This window comes from Thalassophryne amazonica, chromosome 14, assembly GCF_902500255.1.
Source record: "Thalassophryne amazonica chromosome 14, fThaAma1.1, whole genome shotgun sequence".
Lineage (NCBI taxonomy): Eukaryota > Metazoa > Chordata > Actinopteri > Batrachoidiformes > Batrachoididae > Thalassophryne > Thalassophryne amazonica.
The window spans coordinates 37,272,776-37,296,209 of NC_047116.1; the positions used below are offsets into that span (position 1 = coordinate 37,272,776).

The window sequence follows — 23,434 nt, forward strand, 5'->3', positions numbered from 1 at the left end:
ATGAAGTGGATGTCTGGTGAAGCTGAAGCTCTGTTTGGCCTGCTGTTTGGCTTCCGGACGAGCTGTGCACAGAATTCTGGCAGATCTGTGCTGCCCTGGCGCCTTGTGGATCCAGTTAGAGCCTGTGTGGTGCCGCTGGTCGGCTCTGAGGACTGTCGGCCCGGACATCCACGTCTTCGCCGGACTGATGTGCGCCAGTGGCACTCTCGGAACCTGGGCTTGCTTCGCCGGGTTCCGAACAGTGAGACTGTCATCCCCACTGAGGTCCTTACCCTGGGTCTCCTGAACATCAGATCACTATCCTCGAAATCATTGTTGATTAATGATTTAATCATGGATCATCATTTAGATATGATTGGCTTGTGTGAAACCTGGCTCAAACCCACAACTCTCCTTCCTTTGAATGAGGCCTGTCCACCAGCGTACACATTTAATCACGTGTCTCGTGGTGTGAAGCAAGGTGGGGGTGTGGCTTTTATTTACAAATCTAGGTTTTCTTTAGGTTTTTTGGGGGGTCACAAATATAATTCCTTTGAGCATCTGACTCTCCGTTATGCCCATGATGCTAAGTACTGTCAGGGTCATAAAACTGGAGTTCAGCTATGTTATTTTGTCACTGTTTATAGGCCCCCCAGGCCCATATTCTGACTTCTTAGATGAATTTGGTGCGTTCATCTCTAGTTTGTCAACTAGTGCAGATAACATTTTGATTATTGGTGACTTTAACATTCATATAAATAAGCCCTCTGATCCCCTTACTAAATCATTTATGCAAATTGTGGATGCTTTAGGATTCCAGCAATGCATTCAGGACCCGACACACATTAGTGGAAATACCCTGGATCTGGTTCTTGCACGTGGGTTTGCTGTCACAAATATTGACATTTTGCCTCTCGCATCTATAGTCTCTGACCATTGACTTATCAGGTTTACATTTACGCTGCCACGTTTAGTGGAACAACAACCTTGTCTACTACTGCAGCATCGTATTAAACCCTCAACTATGACTGAACTTGAGGCCAGACTACCTGATATTTTAGCTTTGAATATGGAGAATGCTAAATCAGTAGACAGCCTCGTGGATAGTCTAAATTTAACGCTTAAAACTACACTTGATAAGATTGCGCCTCCTCTTTTAAGGTCACGCCCTCCTAAGGCACAGTCACCTTGGTTCAATGATTATTTGCGTGACCTCAGGCAGAAGGCTAGAGGTTTGGAACAGAAATGGCGTTACTCCAAATTAGGTGTTCCGCCTTGTGTGGCTGGATGCTATTTTAGATTTTAGATTATAAGCATGCACTACTGGCCATGAAGCGGACCTATTACTCGGATTTGATCAGTAAAAACAAACATAACTCAAAGTTTTTGTTTGACACGGTTGCATTTCTTATTCATGGGCAGCCACCTGTTAGTCGTTCTCCCTTTTCAGCAGAGGATTTCTTGGATTATTTTGAGAAGAAAATAGAAGATATTAGGCTGAGCATATCTCAGCACGCCTCGGCCCAGCCATTAAAACCTGCTATGGAGGTGGGCGCTACCATTGAGGTGTTACCTAGATTGACAGAATAGTATTTCATTGGGCGTGCTAACAAAACTTGTGGCATCGACAAAAAGCACAACCTGTTTATTTGATCCCATACCAACAAAATTGTTTAAGGACCTGTGGCCCACTCTTGGGCCGACTGTGCTGGAAATTATTAATCTGTCATTAACCTCTGGATCTGTTCCGAAATGTTTTAAATCAGCAGTGATTAAACCATTACTTAAGAAATGTAATCTTGACCCTAGTGTATTGAAAAATTACAGGCCGATATCAAATCTATCATTCTGTTCCAAAATTTTAGAAAAGGTGGTTTCACAGCAGCTCATAGACCACCTCACTGAGAATGATCTTTTTGAGCCGCTGCAGTCTGCTTTTAGGAAATATCACTCCACAGAGACAGCGCTCACTAAAGTTGTGAATGATCTTCTGCGAGCAATGGACTCAGACACCACTACGGTTTTGGTGTTGTTAGATCTCAGTGCTGTGTTTGATACCGTGGATCATCATATTTTGCTCAACAGGTTGGAGAACTTTTTTGGGATTACTGGAAGTGCCCTTGCCTGGTTGACGTCGTATCTGTCCAGTCGTTCTCAATGTGTCTTGTATAATGGCACTACCTCTGACCTTGCTGACGTGAGATTTGGGGTTCCACAGGGATCTGTTTTAGGCCCCTTGGTTTTCTCCCTGTATGTGGCACCCCTTGGGCGTATACTGTTTTGGGATTGCCTTTCATTGTTATGCTGATGATACTCAGTTGTACATGCCGATAACTGCGGGAAATCTCACTCCCATAAAATCCCTGGAGGACTGTCTTCTATCAGTGAGAAGTTGGATGTCTAGTAACTTCCTACTTTTAAACTCTGATAAGACTGAAATGATGGTTCTTGGTCCAGCGAGACATCGGCATCAGTTTGACCAGCTGGCGCTCAGCCTGGGTTCCTGTGTCATACATCATACGGACAAAATGAGGAAGCTTGGGGTAATTTTGATCCCACGTTGTCTTTTGACCTCCACATCAGGGATGTTACTAGGACTGCTTTTTTCCATCTGAGAAATACAGCAAGGATCCGCCCCATCCTGTCCATGGCTGATGCTGAGACCCTGATTCATGCTTTTGTTTCTTCTAGACTAGATTATTGTAATGTTTTATTTTCAGGGTTACCACAGTCCAGCATTAGGGGTCTTCAGCTGGTTCAGAATGCTGCCGCCAGACTTCTGACACGCAGCAGAAGGTCTGAACATATCACACCCATTTTGGCATCTTTGCACTGGCTCCCTGTCTCTGTGAGAGCAGATTTTAAGGTTTTGTTATTGACTTATAAGGTTGTTCATGGACTGGAGCCATCTTATCTGGGTGATCTGGTGGAACGCTACGTGCCGGCCCGGGTTTTGCAGTTGCAGAATGCGGGACTTCTCTGTGTTCCCAGGGTGAAGAAGTCAGGAGAGTCAGCAGGTCAAAGAGCCTTTTCTTATCGTGCACCCACCCTCTAGAACAGTCTTACTGCGACCGTGAGGCAGTCCGAGTCTGTGGACATTTTTAAGTCAAGACTCAAAACCTATTTTTATTCTCTTTCTTATGGATAGTTTTTATTTTTATTTGTTTTATTCTTTTACTTCTGTTTTTATGTATTTGAATTTTTTATTCATTTTTAATTATTTATTCAATTTTATGTTGACTTGTTTTATGTAAGGTGCCTTGAGACAGCTTTTGCTGTGATTTGGCGCATTATAAGCTAATTCATTTAAATTCTAAATTAATCAAAACAGTTTTATGCAGAGCCTGACATTCCCTCCACACAAACATCTTCAATCTCCCAAACATGTCACTCACCCTTTTCTCTGGTAGCGGAGGAACGATGATGTAGGGATAGGTGACCAGCAGATATGTTCTGAGCAGCTCAAACTCACTGTAGCGTCTCCACAGAATGTCAGGTGTTGCCGGTGTGCCCCCCTCTGGCACAGATTCGGCTGGTCTGCAGAGACAATACGTAATTTGCAAAATAAGCATGACAAATGGTGAGAACTATTTCTTTTTAAAACCCTATTAACCAATAATTTGCATCACTTTTACAAAATTGGAGCAACTTTAACTTCTGACCTCTGTACAAACTAAAACTGACCTTTGTCACTATTCTTGCTGTATAGTTTGTCCAAACTATAGCTTTTCGGAATTGTCATGATCAGACAAATAACGTGGTATACTTTTCCCAATATGTTTTGAGCATTTTTAAAGTTTGTCCTCTGCTTAATTCTTCACTGACCCCTACCTGGCTATAACCAGTGGTGGGCACAGTTCCGCTAATCTGCTAACCGGTAATTATCAAAGATAATGTTTTCATTATCAAATTAGCTTTTCAGATAACTTTGAAAACCATCATCAGACCAATTACAGGGCTGTGAAACGAAAATTGTGAAATCTGAGGAAAATTTGCGGGGGGGGGGGGGGGGGTACAGCTCCCCAGGAGCTGGGGTCTGGGGCCCCACAATTAAATTTTTATCTAATTATACTTTTTCAGCATCTCCTGGAAGAACAAATCTCAAAATTAGTGGATATTTAAATGACCCTCTCGTCAACTTTTTATTTGACCTGTCAAAGATGATGTTGAAATAACAGAATATGACATGGAAGTAGGACCTGGAATGAGTTTCCTTTTAACTGTAAACCAAATTATGCATTAACTCAGAACAATTAAACTACATGAAATTCATGAAGACTGAAAAGACTGTTACAGCATTTTAAAAACCACAGCTAAAGCTGATAGAATATTTGGAAAATCATCAATAACATACCTTATAGTAAAAAGTCACTTATATTCTTGTGTAAATTCATGCAGCCTAAATCCATTCAAAGCCACAATGTCTTTTTTTTACAACGAAAGAAAGTCTAGATTAGTGAAAAAAAGTCACATAATCTTGTCTAAAATCCTGTTTGAACAGCAGAATGTTTATTTTCCAGGGAGAGAAAAATTCTTACCGTGTTTTCCTGAGAGGGCACAGTTCACTTTTCTTTTATCTTTCAGGTGCGTTGATGAAGCCAGCGACAATTCCACAGATTCTTGTCCTTTTTTCAAACAGTCTTTCTCACCATCTTCTCTCTGTGCGACATCGGTCCGTGACAGACATGCTGCACAAATCTTTTAAAAACTTGAAAGCTCTAAAAGTTTGGGATATCCACATGTATCCACATCCACAAGTTTAGCTTAAGTGTTGCACAGGAGCCATACAGCGTCGCCTCAGCAACCAACCAGTCCTGCTTTACAACAACTGTCGTAACAGCTATGCTTTGAGTGGCATTTTTCCTCTGCGAAACTCCGCGGATCCGAGGAAACTGATTTGTATCTGTAACACACAGATGAGTGTCCACGGACTTATAAAACTTACACGATGTTGTTAAAAAAAAAAAAAAGCACACTTTGCAATAAACATTTTAAAAACTCAGTGATGATCACGATTAAAGAGTACAACACTAACATCCTACCCCCCCTCCCCATGATGAAATCCGCGGAATCCCACGGATTCGCAGAGTTTTCACAGCCCCGCAATTATCTTCCAATAAGTTTTTGTCTGATCATTTTTAGACCGCTAACATTTTTGCAGACATAGTTTTTTTTATAGTAGATGCGCAGTTCTATCCTCTACAAACAGAGAAAAGCTGGTTCCAGAATAGACTGCTCAATCCTCTGCAGGCAATGGAGAACTGGTCATAGAAGAGAAAAAACATTTCTTTTGACCCCATACTAATACGCTGGCAATAGCACCCAAGTCATCCAGAAGCATACAGTTTTATCTTATGGTTAGAATTTTAACCAAACTAATTTCGGACAAGTTATTTAAATTAACGTCACGTCTGAAGTTTTATAAAGAGAAAATATCAGATATATGTTTTAGTTTTAAAGAAATGCACTAATTTTGAAGGTTTTAGTGTGGACATGGCATGTGCGCAGTGCATTATGGGTAAAAGTTCATGCCAGGAGAAATGCATTTGAGACACTCTGATCAGGCTCCACACGGACAACAGCATTAAACTCTGTATTGTGCCTAAAACTCTTATGAATATATTCTCTGGGTTTATAGACGCTGTTATTGTGTTTGTTTTATGTAAAAATGCCAGAAGAAGCCCAGGTTGCTCCTCCAAAAACCGAAAAGTCTGTTAAATTGTGATTCAAACCGTGTGATATAACCGGCATCAAAATGTATAGAACACTGCCATCTACTGGCGACCGGTTATAGCACAGTGTTGTCGAGCACAGGATTTTTAAATTATCTGTAGGTTTCCAAAACCTGAGACCCCACGCGTGGAGATAAAAACAAATCTTAGATCTGACACGTTTAGTTGTACAGTCTGTGGTGTCAGCCACACGGTAAAAACAAAACAGATTTCGCACACGAACATTCCCAGGTCAAACACCTCGCTTTCTGATTGGCTGCATGTCACATTAACTCCTCACGTCCTGAGCAGATCAGAGCGCTCTTACAAACCACACATGGCAGGAATATCTGATAATAGTAGTAATTCTATTTATACAGAACTTTATACAGAACTTTCCCAAGAATCAAAGCACTAAGCAAAACAAACTGCAATAATTAAAGAATAAATGTCAGTAATAAAAAATACACTACAACAATGCACAAAAATCCCAAATTAAAGAGCTCATAATGCAGAAAAAGGTGCGACTTATAAATGGTTTTTCCTCTTCAAGAGGCTTTTTTTTTGACAGGTGTGACTTCTACTCCGGAAAATACAGTACAACTTCTCTTACTAGGGTTTGTGGATTTCAATAAAACTTCACAGTGATGGCCACAGTCTCTCACAAAATTTTAATCTTTTATCTGAGCCAACTGCTTTAAATACCCCAAATAAACCACATTTCCCATAATGCATATCCCCATCCTTGTGCCTTGAAAATGATGAAAAGCTGCTGACATTGCGTCCACTTTTAAAGGGAGAATCACACGTGCCGCAGTCTGAATGTCATATTATCAGACAGTTTTTAATCTGCATAAATTTTCCATATACCAATAATTAACTTTTGAGCTTTTATCAGCTATTACCGATATTTTCCAAACCATCATCTTGCATCCCTAATTTAAAGCACAAACATAGTTTGATTATAGGACGGTAATGCAAGCTATGGTTAGATTACCTTAGCCTACACGGCTAATGTAAGGAACAATACTTTAACATGGACTGAAACTCACCAATTTCAAACAGATCTGGATTTGTCTTGTAGGTGCTTCAGTAAATTTGAAGTGTCCTTGAGTCTAGATGCACGGCACATTTGCAAACAGCTTTTGCGAATCAATAAACACTTACTTTGTCTAACTCATGTTAAGTCAAAGCAGTCGATGTGTGTTCTTATGACATGTCCATTCTCATTATACAGCCTTTATGGAAACCACATAACAAATCTGTGGCAGGTACAGTACTTTAATCCTTACGGAACACAAGAGCAGAATGTCAGAAGATGACTGTTTGACCTACCGTGTTTCTATCAGATAGACAGTATATGTTTCCTGCATGTTAACTGTGTTCTTCCCAGTTCTCTTCTCTGCTTCTGCCACATTTATCTCCATTTTTCTCAACAGCGCCGTCCCTCTTTCCACCATCTACAGAGCCATGAAAATTGTAGAGGAAGTATGATAATGAGACAAAAAGACAAACAGGACATCTATTAATTATGAGGGCTGCTGTCAAAGGCAAAAACTTTTCAGTGTTACCAACAGACTTTTAAGAGACTCATTATGGGCCGAGCGTCAGCCCCATGAGGAGGGTCAACTGCAACATGGCCCCAGAAGAAACTTTTGTACACTTCAATTCTATTGACACATACCAAACAGGAAGTCCCAAATAGATTTCCTATTGAACCAGCTTAATTTCATGTTAGCCGTCACGTGTAACATGGGCTCAAAATGGATGAGTATGAAGCAAAGAATGTACTGCAACATTAGCAGCATGACATTACTGAGCCACATGGCTGTGCTGCCCCTAATGCACTGAACATGTGAGATTTTTCCATGACAAGCAAGAAAAACACAAATATCACATGGCTATAACTACAGTGCTTTAGTGGAATCCCCTCCATGACAATATCAATGGTATTATTTTGAGAAACAAATATCTCAGTGTAGATCATCAAACTGGTCAAAATTTTAGTCTTTGTTATAAGTTAAATCCACTGAATGCTTTTAATTTGTACCAAATCAGTATTTGGTACAGGGTTATTTTTGTTAAACTGTAATGGATTTTGTTTATTTGTCCATTTCACATGTGCTTATAATTTATTTTGTAATTGTATTTTATTGTATGTTTTAGGGGAATTAAATAAACCTGCCTGTGTTGTTGGCGATGTTTCCCAATAAATCCTCAAAACCAGAGACAACAAGTAACAAGTGGACAGAAGTGGACTGATCGGTGCAAATCACTACACTACACAAGTAGTGAAAAAGTTTTAATTACGAGTAGCTATTGCTTTCTTTTGCATGTCGGATGTTGAAAATTCGTATTTCCGATATCTCATATAAATGCGTTTTAGTGCATCTGCTCGGCAAAACATCGAGCACCTTGCTGCAATATTTTCATTATCCATTGTGCAAGGGGGATTGTCACGATTTTGTGAACCACCGCTGTATGAAGAGCACATTAAGGTCCACAACTCAAGTCAGGAAATATTTCCAGCCAGAAGTTGCAATGAGGGTTAGATGTGTGGGTGGTGGTGGTGGTGGTGGTGGTGGTGGGGGGGGGGGGGGGGGGGGGGGGGGGGAATGACAAACACAACAAAAACTTGATCACATGACCCCTCTAAACATGGTCATGTAACAACAGCCAGAACAACCTGGTATTCCTCACAAGATTTCTGGAGACTGGACTGGAGAAGAAGAAGAAAAAAAAAAAAAAAAACACATCACGAGAGTTCTCCAAGACCCAAAAAACTCTTCAGAAGACCTGGAATTAGCCAGTACAATTGTTTCAAAGAAAACAATCAGTAATGCACTCAACCGTCATGGCCTGCAGGCACGCTCACCACACAAGACTCCACTGCTGAAGAAAAAGCACACTGAAGCTTGTTTAAAGTTTGCTGCACATTTGGACAAGCCTGTGAAATACTGGGGGAATATCATCTGGTCAGATGAGACCAAAATTGAACTCTCTGGATGCCATAATACACATGATGTTTGGAGGTCAAATGGCACTGCACATCAACTCAAAAACACCATCACTACAGTGAAGTTTGGAGGTGGGAACATCACAGTGTGAGGCTGTTTATCAGTATCTGGCACTGGCAAACTTCATATTATTGAAAGAAGGATGAATGGAAAAATATACTGACATATTCTTGATAAAATCTGCTGCCATTCACCTGGATGATGAAATTGAAACAAGGTGAACATTTCAGCAAGACAATGATCCCAATCACACAGCCAAAAAAAAATCTCAAACGATTTCAGAGAATGAAAATAAAACTATTAGAATGGTCCAGCCAATTGTCTAACTTGAATCCAATAAAAAAAAAAAATCTCTGGAAAGAACTAGAAACTGGAGTTCATAGAAGAGGTCCACTGAACCTTCAAGATTTGCAGGCTTTGTGTGGAAGAATGTACCAAAATCACACACGGGTTTCCTCATACAGGAGAAACCTTGAACCTGTCATTACCAACAAAGGCTTCTGTATGAAGTACTTAAAAAAAAAAAAAAAAAAGTAAGTGTGTTCAATATTTTTTTCCCCTGTGTCATTCCATTTTATTACACATAACTTAATTTCTATAGTTATTTGTTTTGGTTTCTTTATATGTGTGGATTACCCAAGTTGTTACAGACATCTGGTGAAAATTTAACTTGTCTGACGTGATGCACACTATCACTGGCAGCTGAGATGCATGTCCGCTTGTGCTGAATTGACACCAGAGCTTTCAGAAGCTCAGAATGAACCATTGGACACAGGAAAATTAAAAGACAAATCTCTCTGCCTGGTGTCTGTTCAGATTTGAACATGCACAAAAGTTTCTGACAAACTCCGCGGACATCAGCTGACAAGAAACTCATTTTGCGCTTTATAAAATGAACTTCATTTATAAAATTCACGGAACAAGCCCCTATCATTGTGCGCCTGTTGGCTGTGATATTGAAAGGATATTGCTCACCCCGAGTTCATGTCCAAACTCCCATCACTTCAGTCATGTTACAGTGGATGATCTGCTGTTGCCGCAGCAAAAAATGGCATGCCCACTGGGCGATTATGGGGTGCTCTGTGGGGTTTTTCCATGGCCTGTGTGGTACTTGTGCATCTTCTGGGCTTGCCGACTCCCTTGCAGAAATCAGGTGCAGCTTACTTCACGGAGACCACTGCGATCATAGCGGTTTGTGAGAGGATACCAAAAGGACTTTAGTGTCATGCGGTGTTCAACGCAATTTCATGGCCACACAAGGACCGCTGGAGAGACCCCATCCCTGTGTAAAGGGGGTTTTAGGAATCTAGATATCAATAGCAAATACATGTACGTACAAGTACGTAGCCTCATGATCATACGATCTATATTGGCCAATGAGAGAGATGCTACATAGAAATAGAATTTCATTTTACGAATACAGCTACATACAGATAGTCAGTGCCATCAAAATATGCTAACTTTGAAATCATAGGTAAACATATGAGTATCAAAACATGCTCCCCTGACAGTATACAAACACCCGTTTATAATTTTATAAATAAATAAAACTAATTTTGTTAGATGAGACGAAATATTGTCATCAACGACCAATTTTCATGAGTAAGACAGGCCAGCATCAGTGTTCTAAAACACTGCCAAAGATGATACTAACATGCATTACTGTTGCCAAAAAAGATGAGACTAAAATGTTTTTTTCATGAAATAAAATTATTTTTCATCTACAAGGGCTTAATTACATTCAGAATGTTGCTGCAGCCACCCAGACAGACCGCTTTATTCCCTGTACTAGTGCTTCCACCATGTGGCTGCAATGCGAAACTACATGCAGCAAAAAGATATGGAAGAAATGTCTTAATATCTGGTCCCACTTTAAATATGAGCCGGACAAGAAAAGCCAATGTTTAAATGCATCTGACAAGATCCCTTGTGGTTTTAAAATATCAGGGGAAAAACACCACAAACCTTCAATCATTCAACAAGTGTATTTTGTCCATAGACAACTGTCAGATGTATGAAACACGATACTATTGACAAGCTATACTAAAATACGAAATGAACGGAATGTAAGGAAATGGAGCAAAATGGGGACTGATGATTATGAAATGGAGGTAAATAGTCAGGAAATAAGGACAATAAATCAGTGATTTTCAACCTTTTTTGAGCCGCGGCACCCTTTTATATTTACAAAATCCTGCGGCACACCACCAACCAAAATAATATTATAATGCTATTACCTCTGGTTTTGCGCAAAACCCAATTATCGCAATAGAAAATCGATACAGAAAACACCGCATTTCGAAAATCCTCAAGCATTTTGCGCTCTGATCTCAAGTAGGGCTGTCACGATTAGGAATTTCTGGAGACGATTAATTGTCAGACAAATAATTGCGATTGACGAATATATTGTCTATTTTTTTTTTCCCCCCTTCTTTATATTCTACTATTGTAGTATAATTACACAACTCTGGAAGAATGTTTGGCTTCTGTGAGTGGAGAAACTGGGAATGGTGCAACATTTTTATTTTTATCTTCATTTTACATACAGTCCCAACTTTTCTGATTTGTGGTTGTTTCTGTTGCATTTCTGAAATTGTTTCTCCTCATCAGTCACGTTTTGTGCTTAAACACTGCATTAAGCTCAAGATTGAACAAATAAATACCTTTGGAAAATAACAGCTGTTAAAGTTCAGAGTTCTCACCTGCTTTTTTGTGATCTGTGCGTCTGAACATTGTTTTTTTTTTTTTGTGGCTCAGTTCATTCATATATTCTCATTTTTTAAATATGTTTTTAAAGATATTTGACCATTTATTTCATCTCATGATCTCATAAATTCAGCATACGACACGCACATGGTGTGAACAGGACGGTAAAGGCAGAATCACACCTTTAGAGAAAGTTCAGAGAGAAGTAAAGGCAGCTTCATGTTTCCGTTTTGTTAACGTTCACTTGGGTTAAAATCCTCTCTCTGCTCCGCGCTCGCTGCGCACTGAACGTGTCGCGCCTGCATTCAGGAATCTCCCTCACCCACCCCCTCCCTCACCCACCCCCTCCCTCGCAGTCTGCAGCCTGTTAACTCCGCGCGCGCGCACACACACACAGGCACAGACACACACCAACAGCTCCGCATTTTAGACGGCTTTTGAAGGAGACGGCACTGTTTTAATCGGCCGTCAGCCTCCTTGTTATTGTCCCGCCTTAAGACGAGAGCGAGGTTGCAGCACGTTTGACATCAGATTCTGAGTCGTTTTATGCTTTATGGATAAAATAAATAATTCACGGTAATCGCGAATATGAAAAATACCCACGGCACCCCTGACAATCGATCACGGCACCCTAGGGTGCCGCGGCACCCCGGTTGAGAATCACTGCAATAAATGATAATTTCATGAAATACATACCTCAATAGCCCACCCGATGCAAAATGGGATCAAATGTGCTGCCAACTAGTGATAATTACCAATAATCCGTGAAATGGGATGAAAGGTTGTTGGTATTGACTTCTGAGATGGATTATGGCATTAGTTTTGCATTAAGCATATTTTATTATGTGAGTAATCTATGATATAAAGTTCATTTTGTCATAATCGAGTGCATGTAATGAAACGTAACGTAATTTTAGGCCCCATTTCGCATTTTAGTATGGCTCACATAAGCCATCTCACACTCTCAAGTGAAGCACTGCATTGTGGGAGAGGTGAGAGGTCATCTGACCCAAACACAGCCGATGCACGTGAGCGGCTCTATTTAAACCCAAGTAATTTCTCTCTGTTCATCAGTATTTTGTGTCTGTTTGTGGCTTATTGACTGAATGGTAATCAGAAATAATCTATTGTTTCTTTCGATCAAAGACTAAAAATGTCTCCACTTAAACAAGACTAAAATTTGAGTTTTCTTTTGACTAAATAACTACACTTTTAGTGGACTAAAACCCGGATTTAAAGGGGATAGAGAATCAAAATCATCTTTTCATGTTTTGGTGTTAGTTCAGAGTCTCCCCGCTGTGGGGAATACACACGAAGTGCCAGCAAGTTTCAGAACCACTGTTTCAAGTATTTCTCCTTTTTTGAATTGCCACTGTCGCCAAGTGCTTGCTCACAGGGGGTTGTTTTGACCATTGGGGTATTTCCGTAATTACTGTATGGCTTTGCCTTACAATATAAAGCGCCTTGGGGCAACTGTTTGTTGTGATTTGGCGCTATATAAATAAAATTGATTTGATTTGATAACTGTAAATACCACCCATAAGTACTAGTAGCATTTTTTGACAGTGTAATCCACCAGTGTGAAGTTGGCACTGGGTTGGATATTTGACATTCGAATATGGAACAAGCTCCAGCACCGGGATCGATATTCAATATTCCATCTCTGAATATGGAGCAAGCTCCATATTCGAATAGCAACAATCCAACCAATTATAAAATCAATGGCAAAGAAAGCATACACTGTGCCACCCTAGACAAGATGGCTCTCCAATCACTCATCAAAGATATTCAAAACCAGATGGTGTCTTGGGTGGCACAGCAGCAACTTAGCGTGCAGTAACAAGGCAAAGATGGCAACCACTCCAATTACAGAAATTCACTGCATGTCAGACTGTGTCAATGGCCAACAAACCATCCAATGTGCCACCCAAGACGAGAATGTCCTACAACCAACCACCCATCCAAGATGGTCAAAACCAGACGGTCTCTTGAGTGGCACAGCGGCAACTGAGCCTGCAACAACAAGGGAAAGACGGCAACCGCTCCAACAGAAATTCACTGTATGTAAAACAAGGTCAATGGCCAGAGAGGAAGCACTGCGCAACCGCCACATGCATTATGCCGAACGCCTCTCTGAACACATCCGCACATTACCCCCCCTTAAAGATCGTGACCCTGTCCGCATCCAAAACCAAACCGGCCCTCACCCAACCAAGTGGGACAAGACCGGTATTGTCATCGTAGCGCGACAGTTCAATCAGTATGTGATTCGGATTGACGGATCGGGCCGTGTCACCCTGCGTAATCGCCAGTTCCTTCGGCGATACACCCCAGTTATCCAGAGGGATCACTTGATGATGGCCCCTGGTTTGCCATTGATGGTCCGGCTTGACAAGACCCAAGGAGCCCCACCCGAGGTGATGCCACACGGGCCACCTGCATCTCAGATACCGGCAATCCCAGCACCTGACGATACTCCTCCTGCAGGCACAGTGGAGCCTACAACCCCGGACTGCTCACCAGGAATATCCATACTGCGATCACCAGGCTCTTCTCCGCCGCGGACTGATTGCATCCCATCTACTGGATGCATGCCCCGAGCCCTCAGAGCTCTCCAGGACTTCAACTCACCAGGACTCAAGGAGGATGTACTCCCAACCACTGCTGCTGGGCGTTGTACCCGCCATGGCCTGCCCCCTCCCCCTTAGCTTATAGTCTATCCCTGTGACCGTTCATTATCCATTGTCCTCTTTCATTTAAATTCGATACACTTATTTTATGATTACCAGTGATTGTGCTTCGAGTATCAGTCTTTGCTGTATCATTCCAAAGACTTGGGGGGCATATAGGATTATAGTTGTAGTACATGTTACTGATAAATATCTGTTAATGGGTCACTGTATAGCTACTGTACATAATTACACATCATTCTGTGTTGTAACACCCACATTTGTCTCTTGCAGAATAAACGTGTGAGCATTATTTGCTGGCAAGTTGAGTAAAGAGTTCGGCACTCATTTATTGTTCTTATTTTGAAAGTTCAATAAGTGGACTGATATGTTAAAGATGGTGCGAATGCCATGTGAAAGACTAAAGTAAGATAATTTTATGTTTACCGAACAAGTAGCAGAATTTTTTTGTTTTTTTTATATTGTTCTGCAAGCCACTTTTAATTACAAATTCTTTATATTGTTCTGCAAGCCACTTTTAATTACAAAATTCATCCGCACACCGCCTGAGTTTTCATTATCCTTCATTTGTTTGCATTTTTTGTGAAAATGTAGCAGGTGAACACTGGGTGTGTTTAAAACAATACTGTGGTGCTCTTAATTCATAATGTGAAGTAAAACAGAGCATGCCATGTATTTTTGCTTAATAAACTGTACTATGTGGTCAAGACTATTTATATTTAGTTTCTTTTGTCTGTATTAGCATATTTGATATTGGAGTAATGCAGAAGTAATTGAAAGTAATCAAATTACATTACTTTAATATTATAATACTTGGATTACGTTACTGACTACATTTTTCAACAGATAACTAGTAACTGTATCGGAATACATTTTTTAAAGTAACCCTCCCAACCCTGCTTATAACCAACAGCACAACAGGTTTATTCCCTAATTATACAGTGGTTCTGTGAAATGTTTGATGTGCAAGACATGAAATAGCAGTTGTATATACTTGCTATTTACTGATTATTGCACATTTGTGGGTTAATGGCACGTACTCCTGCAAAAGAATGACGGCACGTAGGCCCTTGGTGGTGTTTTTCAACATCATCTATGTGTAGGCCTATAATGCCTTTGTGGTTTGGATGGAGATCACTCCAACCTGGAAGGACATCAAAAACATGGTGGAACCACTCATATGGTGGAACCTCTCATTCAAGGGTGCCAACACCTTCCACAAATGCCGTGCTCTGCTGCATTGGAGAGATACATGCAAGAATGGCTTGAAGCAGCAACATCCATGCAACAACCGCAATATATTGCCCAACGCGCTCATGAGAGGACAGCATTCGTGATTTTTTTTTTTTTTTTTACAAAATTATGATTGACAGGTTGTGAAGATTTGTTTTGTTATTGTCAGTCATGTTACTGTTGATCTCCAACAAAAATGAAAATGTTGTACAGCTACAACGTGAAGAGCAAAGATAAATTATGATGCCACACTGCGAAACACTGGAGTATGGCACTGTCTAAAACCATCTGGTTTCAGAGCTGTATGGAGAAAAGAGTTAATATATTCTGATATATATGTGTGTGTGTTTAATATATTTATATCTAGGGATGGGTATCGAGAACAGATTCCTTTCGGGTATCGTTAAGACATGATTCGATACACTGGCATCAATAACCTTTTTACTTAACGATTCCCTTATCGGTCCTTCAGAATGGCCATTGTTTGTCAGGAAAATTATAATTTCTCTAGATTGATTATAGACCCTGCAGCGGGTCTGTAATCAACTTTTCTGCAGTGCGGCTTTGCTTGAACCTTGACCAATCGAAGCAGTGATTCGATCATTGCTTCGTTGATTACATTTTTTTCTTTCTTTCGCTTCATCTTAATTTTCCCACCCCTAAAACCCTAAAGAGCATATGGCTGTGAGTATTATTTACCTTTTTAATGTTAAACCAACCTGTTACGTTCTTCTGAAACAGTTGACAGATGTATTTTATAACTTAAAAAGGGGACCAATGGTAACACGATAGCGTGTCTATGGCATTTTCAATGTTAAAGTTAGCATTACGCAGTTGCAGCTGTCAGCACGTTCGGGTGCATTTTCTGTATAAGCGTTTGTTGTCATAAAAGAGTCAAATGTATTACAAATTCTAATATTTTTTAAATTTATTTTTGCTTATATATTAATAATGATAATAATAATAATAGCAACCACAACAATAGTAATAATAACTAATCTAATGATTATATACAATTTTAGAGAAAGAGACAAAAAGAACCTGAATAAAAAAAACAGAAAATATAAAAGCAACTAACAATGAACATAAATAAATACATACAAAAATAACTGTTTCCTGTGAACACCTAGTAACTCTTACACCATTTCATCCCTGTCTTATCAAAGTTTAATGACAGTTTGTTTCAGTCAAACCATATTTTCAATGTGTTAATTTCTTCAGTGATTTCCTCCAGAACTATCTGCCAAACTAGAAAACTGCTGCATCCTTGTAAGAGCAGAATACTACTGGAATGAATTGAATAAGGAAAGGTGGGGGGTTTTTCCCCTCACTAAATGGATGCTGCACTCACTGCAGTTTAATGTCTGGAATAGTCATAGATTGCATTTCAGAGCTTCTAGAATTCAAACATTTTCGTGCAGGTGGTGCTGGGGGGGTAATTTGGGGTTTCAGCTTTTATTTGTTTTTCCACCACTTTCATCCCTGAATATGTGAAATCGTGAGTCACTTTTGTGCGGATTAAAAGTCACTAACTGGGACTCCTATCTTGTTGCGAGAAAGAAACAAGAATCATCCTCCGTTCTGTTCACACAGCTCCAAACGCTGCGTGGCTCTCTGCCGAGTCAAGTTAGAATGATAGCATCCAGTCGGAATTAGTAACGTCAAAGCAAAACACCATTGTGTTTATTTTTATTTATGTCCAGAGATCAAGGATACAGTGACCAATTTCATATTTATTTACTTTAAGATTCAATGAAATACATAGAAAACCTGTAAAGCCTACTTTGTACAAAATTCACAAGAGTATCGATAAGGGAATCCATAAGGAATCGGATCGATAAGCAGAATCGATAATGGCATCGATAGATAAAATCTTATCAATATCCATCCTATTATATCTAATACGAGGTCTGTTAGAAAAGTAACGGACCTTTTTATTTTATGCAAAAAATATATGGATTTGATTCATGTTTTTACGTCAGCCAAGCTTGAACCTTCGTGCGCATGCGTGAGTTTTTTTCCACGCCTGTCGGTTGCGTCATTTGCCTGTGGGCAGGCTTTGAGTGAGCAGTGGGTCCACCCCTCTCGTCGATTTTTTATTGCAAGGAAATGGCGAAATGATTTGGGCTTTGCTCCATCAGAATATTTTCAGAAACTGTTAGAGACAGGCAGCTGGAAACCATTCGGAAAATTCAGTTTTCTATCGATGAAATTTTTAGGGCTTCACAGAGATTAGGAGTGTTACTACCGCTTTAAGGACGGCCCACAATGGTGCAAGGCGCACCGCGCTCCGAGCCGCCATTGTGCTCGAGCTGCCATTTGGGCTCGCTCCAAACCGCGAGCCCAAAAAATTTTCACCGAAAGCCAAATGAGTTTTCCGAATGGTTTCCAGCTGCCTGTCTCTAACAGTTTCTGAAAAAATTCTGATGGAGCAAAGCCCAAATCATTCCGCCATTTCCTCGCAATGAAAAAACGATGAGAGGGGTGGACCAGTGCTCACTCAAAGCCTGCCCACAGGCGAATGACGCAACCGACAGGTGTGAAAAAATTCACGCATGCGCACGAAGGTTCAAGCTTGGCTGACGTAAAAACATATGAATCAAATCCATATATTTTTTGCATAAAAAAAGGTCTGTTACTTTTCTAACAGACCTCGTATATATGTATATTTTTAATTTTAGTTTTATTTCATTTTTGGGATTATGGATAAAGTCAGCCTCCGCTCACACTGATTGGGTGACTAATTGCATGTAAAAACCAACACAAGTTAATGTACAGTGTGTGTGTGTGTGTGTGTGCGAGTGTGTTGTTGTTTACAAAAAATGTGTTTGTAAAATGTCTTTTTTTTTCCCCCATTTGTAAAAATAAATAAATAAATAAATAAAAGGCATTTGCAAAACCGAAAAGTCTGTTAAGTTCTGATTCAGGTGGACAACCATGTGATATAACCAAGGGTCAAAATGCATAGAACACTGTCAAATAGTGGTGCCCGATTATATCACACGATTGTCGAATCAGAACTTACCTACCCATAATCCCTTTGGGCATCTGTGTGTGTTCAAATTTCAGAATTAGTGCATTGTTTTACAATTAACAGAAGTGTGTTATATTTTCACTTTGAACATTTTAAGAGTTGACATTCATGTCTACTCTACATTCATTCTATCCGGATTAATTTGATTTATAAATCAGAAGGTTAATAGGTGATATGTTCAGACCTTCTGCTAAGAAGGTCTGAACATATCACAACCCATTTTGGCATCTTTACACTGGCTCCCTGTCTCTGTGAGAGCAGATTTTAAGGTTTTGTTATTGACTGATAAAGTTGTTCATGGACTGGCGCCGTCTTATCTGGTGGAACCTTACGTGCCAGCCCTGGCTTTGCAGTCGCAGGATGCGGGACTTCTGTGTTCCCAGGGTGAAGAAGAAGTCAGCGGGTCAAAGAGCTTTATCTCATTGTGCACCCACCCTGTAGAACGATCTTCCTGCGACCGTGAGGCAGTCGGAGTCGGAGAGGCGAAGGGGTATGCCTCTAGCCCTATGAATTGACACACGCCTCCGCCTTAGGGGAAAAAAAAACTGCCCGACTCAAACTGCCATCTTCACTGTTTGTCAACATGGCAACCAAAGTGAAACGTGTTGCAGTAGCCTGTTTGTTCTTTTTATTTTCCCACCTTTCTGCGTAATGCAAAAAAATAGAAGAAGTCGCAGATTTCTTCGACACATCGCAATCATGTTGGAGAATTTTGTGGTATTAATCATTTAATTAATTCGTACTTTATAATTAATAGTATTAATAATTAATTAATGTTAATAATTAGTCATTAATAGTAATAATTGATAGTTAATTAATCATTAATCAATTGATTAGTAATTAATGAGTTAATTCGTAATTAAAATACATAAACACTTGAAATATATCAGTCTGTGTGAAATGAATGTATAATTATACAAGTTTCACTTTTTGAATGGAATTACCGAAATAAGTCAACTTTTTCATGATATTCTAATTACATGACCAGTACCTGTATGTATGTTATGGGCTGCATCTAGTTCTGTTAACCTTATATTTCTTTTTCAAATTCTCCCATTTTTTTTTGCATCCAGCACTATTTCCCTTAGAAATAATAGCAGTCTATTCGTACGGTCAGGTTGTGCGTTACACATATATATGTGTATGTATATATTTTCCAAACTTACTCCCACTGATGAAACTTCTCATTTTCTGCCTGAAAGCTGATTAGGAGACGAATGTGCTCAGGACTCCCTGTTTGTTTAAAAAAATACACACACGTTACAGACCCTGAAATCCAACAGCAGGGATCGCCATTATCTAAAGATTTATGACCATACAAATTAATGTGCTTATCCTTTATCATGATTTTCTCCATTGTGAGATAAAAAAAGTGTCTTATCGTAGCGTTTGTGTGTATATGCATTATAACGCCTCAGCGCACGAGTGAAGTTATGATATTCTTCAGATGGACAATATACGCAACATGCATCCAGCAGCATACACGTTGCTGTTATAGGCAATTGCCTGTAAAGTTTTTTGGCAAGTTATAACTTTCTAAACAGCGTAATTTGTAATGAAAGCCGCTTTCATTTGTGCAGCTCTGTGCGCCATGTTTGTTTCTGTGGAGACAGCGGTAGACTCCTCCTACCCCTCCAAATGGAGTGTGCATCCAGATTCACTCTAGACGGAGTGAATCTGGATACCCCTCCACCTCGCTCCAAAAAGAGAATTGAGACACCCCTCTGTCCTTTCATGGCCCGCACAAAACGGAGGGGCAGGGGTAAGGGGAAGGGCTGAGGGGTAGAATTGAGATTCAGCCACAGAGTCCGGCCGGAATTAATAACTTCAAAACGAACTGCCGCTTTGAATAAAATGACACCGCTTACAAAAGTTGTAATACAGACAATACAATCGACTAAAATGTTTTTTTCCCTCCCAAAATGAGACGTGCTGCATTCTTTATGAATTACATCCTGAAGTGCAGCACAGTCAGCTGCAAGAGTTCAGCTCAGAGGTATGGAAAGACATTCATGCCAATAATGTCTGAACGGAAATGTTTGACAAAATCTACAGATTTTGTTTATTTCTATTTATGTCCAGAGATCAAGGATCCACCATGTAGAGTTTATTATGTCCAAAGTTTAAGGATCCAGTGACCAATTTCATATTTATTTACTTTAAGACTCAATAAAATGTTGTTCAGTTTCAATTCAATTTAATCGGCTTATAAAGCGCCAAATCACAACAAAAGCCATCTCAAGGCACCTCACATAGAATAGTTCAACATAAAAAATTTAAATAAATGTTTTTCATTCAGCTGCTCCAGTTTTTTTTGTTCGGGGTCGCCACAGCGGATACAGCCAGATCCGCATTGGTAAATGGCACAAGTTTCACGCTAGATGCCCTTCCTGACGCAACTCCAGTTTTACCTGGAGAAACACACACAGCCGCTGGTGTTCCAAAGAGGTCTCCCATCCAAGTATTAACCAGATCCTACTCTGCTTAGCTTCTGAGATTTGACAGGATCAGGCTGACACAGAGCAGACCGGCTGCAGAAAAATAAAAAAAAATTCAAACACATAATTAAAAACAGAGTAAAAGAATAAAACAGATAACAATAAAACTCAATTATAAGAAAGAGAATAAAAATGGGCTTTAAGTCTTGACTTAAAAATGTCCATGGACTCTAACTGCCTCATGGTCGCAGGAAGACCGTTCCCACAGAATGGGTGCACGTAAGAAAAGCTCTTTGACCCTTTGACGTAGAAACCTGTAAAGCCTACTTTTAGTACACAAAAAAATTCACAAGAGGTATTGATAAGGGAATCGGATCGATAAGCGGAATCGATAATGGTACTGATAAAATCTTATCGATACCCCATCCCTAGTCGCGTGCAGACCTTGCCGCTATTTAAACCCAGTTTCCTCCTGCCGGCTCTGCAGAACACATCACTACACTTGGAAAACAGTGGACTGTATCATGAGGTTTTTACGGTTTCATTACTGCCACGTATGTAGCCAAAGCTGATATTTTCTGCCTCTGTGGAAGTGCGCTCTGTTCTCTACTGCACGTGTGGTGCGGCTCAGAAACAGAGCCATTTAACATTATTATATTTTTTAATTATTATTGTTTTGTCTTGGTGGATAATTTTCATTGTGTACAGATGCTCCCGAGTCTGGCTGTGATAAAGGTTGCCACGAATAAAGCGCTGTGACTCGTTAAACTTTTAAAGCTCTGGTGCTCCGATCAGGTCCGCTGATTTGATCAGACCTGATCGATCATGTCATCTAATGAGCGCACCTACATGCAGAGACGAGGCTTTATTTTAAAGAGTCACAGCTCTTTCAGGTTTGATCAGACCTGATCGATCAGGGTGTTTGATGAGCGCACCGACATGCAACAAGTGCGCTTTTATTTTAAAGTCACAGGTTTGATCAGACACAGAGAGAGAGAGATACAGAGCAAGAGTGAAGGAGAGCGTGTGCGAGAGAGAGCGAGCGAGCGACCGACCTGCTGTTTCTGGATTTCTGAGTTGAGGTTTGATTCCCTATTCTGAACACACAGGCACTGTGGGGGCTGTGTGATCATTTTCTCATGTTCTCCAGCTGAATCCTCTGGATTCATGCACTCAGTTTTTGGACGTGTACAGGAGCGCCATGTTGCAGACTTGCATGCAGTAACACTGTGCTGCGCAGACCTGCTTAAAACTGTGTCCGGCGCTCTATGCCGAAGAAAATTAAACATGTTTAATTTCTTCCGTCCTACGCATGTAACCCTCAAAATACTGCTGTGTAGGGAGAAACAAAACTCGATGTAGAGCTGCTAAAAGTGGCCGGCGAGCTGCTCAACTCGGCGTAGACGACACGCCACAATGAGCAGCTCTACAAATACACCAATGTGAAAGGGCATTAGTTTGTGTTGATGGCTGTTACTGTGTGATGATAGCTGTTAGTTTGTGTAGATGGCTTTTAGTTTGTGATCGTGGCTGTTGAACTGTGTTAGTTTGTGTAAATGGCTGCTAATTTGTGTTGATGTAATTTGTGTTGATGGCTGGATGTTTCTGATGATGGCTGCTAGTTAGTGTTGATGGCTAGTAGTTAATGTTGGCTAGTAGTTAGTGTTGATGGCTGATATTTTGTGATGACGGCTGCTAGTTTCTGTTGATGGATGCTAGTTTGTGATTGCAGCTGTGCCACCCAAGACATCATCTGGTTTTGAACATCTTGGTTGAGTGGTTGGAGAGCTCGTCTGGGGTCGAACAGTGGATGCTTTCTTTGCCATTGACTTTATAGTTGGATGGATTGTGTTTCATATTCGAATATTAAATATCGAAACCCGGTGCAGGAGCTAGCTCCTCATTCGAATGTCGAATTTCGAACCCGGTGGCAATTTCACACTGGTGTGAAATCCATCAAATCCTGCTACCCTATCAGATCGATTGGTGCTGCGGTACCACTTTTCAGCAAAGCAGCACAAATGGTCAGAACACCGGCAGCCAAAAAGATAGCTCCAACCTTTTAAATTCAGAAACTACTCTCTCTCACAGACCATCGCACAAGCAGAAAACAACTTTAGCTACATTAACTCGCTATCTGATTAGCTAACGAGAAAAGTTTACGAGGTAGCCTGGCGCACCGTTCGCATCAGCTTATTTTGTCACGTTAACCATTTCACTGACAGTTAACAAATACGCTTTTACCGCAACACGAAAGCGTAAAAACTTGTCGAAATGCAATGAAAGTTTGGTTACTTCCAGAAGTTATGTCACTATAGCACCAAGCTAACAAAATATCAGGCCTCCTTGAAAATTTTAAACTGATGAAGTGCTTGTAAAATCCTCAAAATGTTTCACACAGACAAAAGAAATAAATACGACCGTATTTCGAACGTTGTTCTCTGTTTCCAATGAGGTGACGTCCACATTTCCAATCACGGCTACTACTTCGTTATTTCCACAGTGTGCCATCGTGCCCAGCAGCAACACTCTTATGCGCATGCGCAATCTAACGAAACTTGAGTCATCAACAAGAATCCGAATCAGGCTTCGAGTATCACAACACAACGCAAGACACAAATATCAA

General features: G+C 40.3%; 1 protein-coding gene across 1 annotated transcript in view; it reads right to left on the minus strand.

Moving 5' to 3' along the window:
• Positions 1-23,356, minus strand: part of snx4 (sorting nexin 4) — a 62,165-nt gene extending 38,809 nt beyond the window's left edge. The window contains exons 1-3 of the mRNA XM_034186404.1: positions 23,230-23,356; positions 7,026-7,150; positions 3,375-3,516 (exon numbers count right to left, since the gene is read on the minus strand). Coding sequence (XP_034042295.1) covers positions 3,375-3,516; positions 7,026-7,150; positions 23,230-23,349 — 387 coding nt within the window. The 5' untranslated portion in view covers positions 23,350-23,356. The remainder of the gene's footprint in view (positions 1-3,374; positions 3,517-7,025; positions 7,151-23,229) is intronic.
• Between the last annotated feature and the right edge of the window lie 78 nt (positions 23,357-23,434).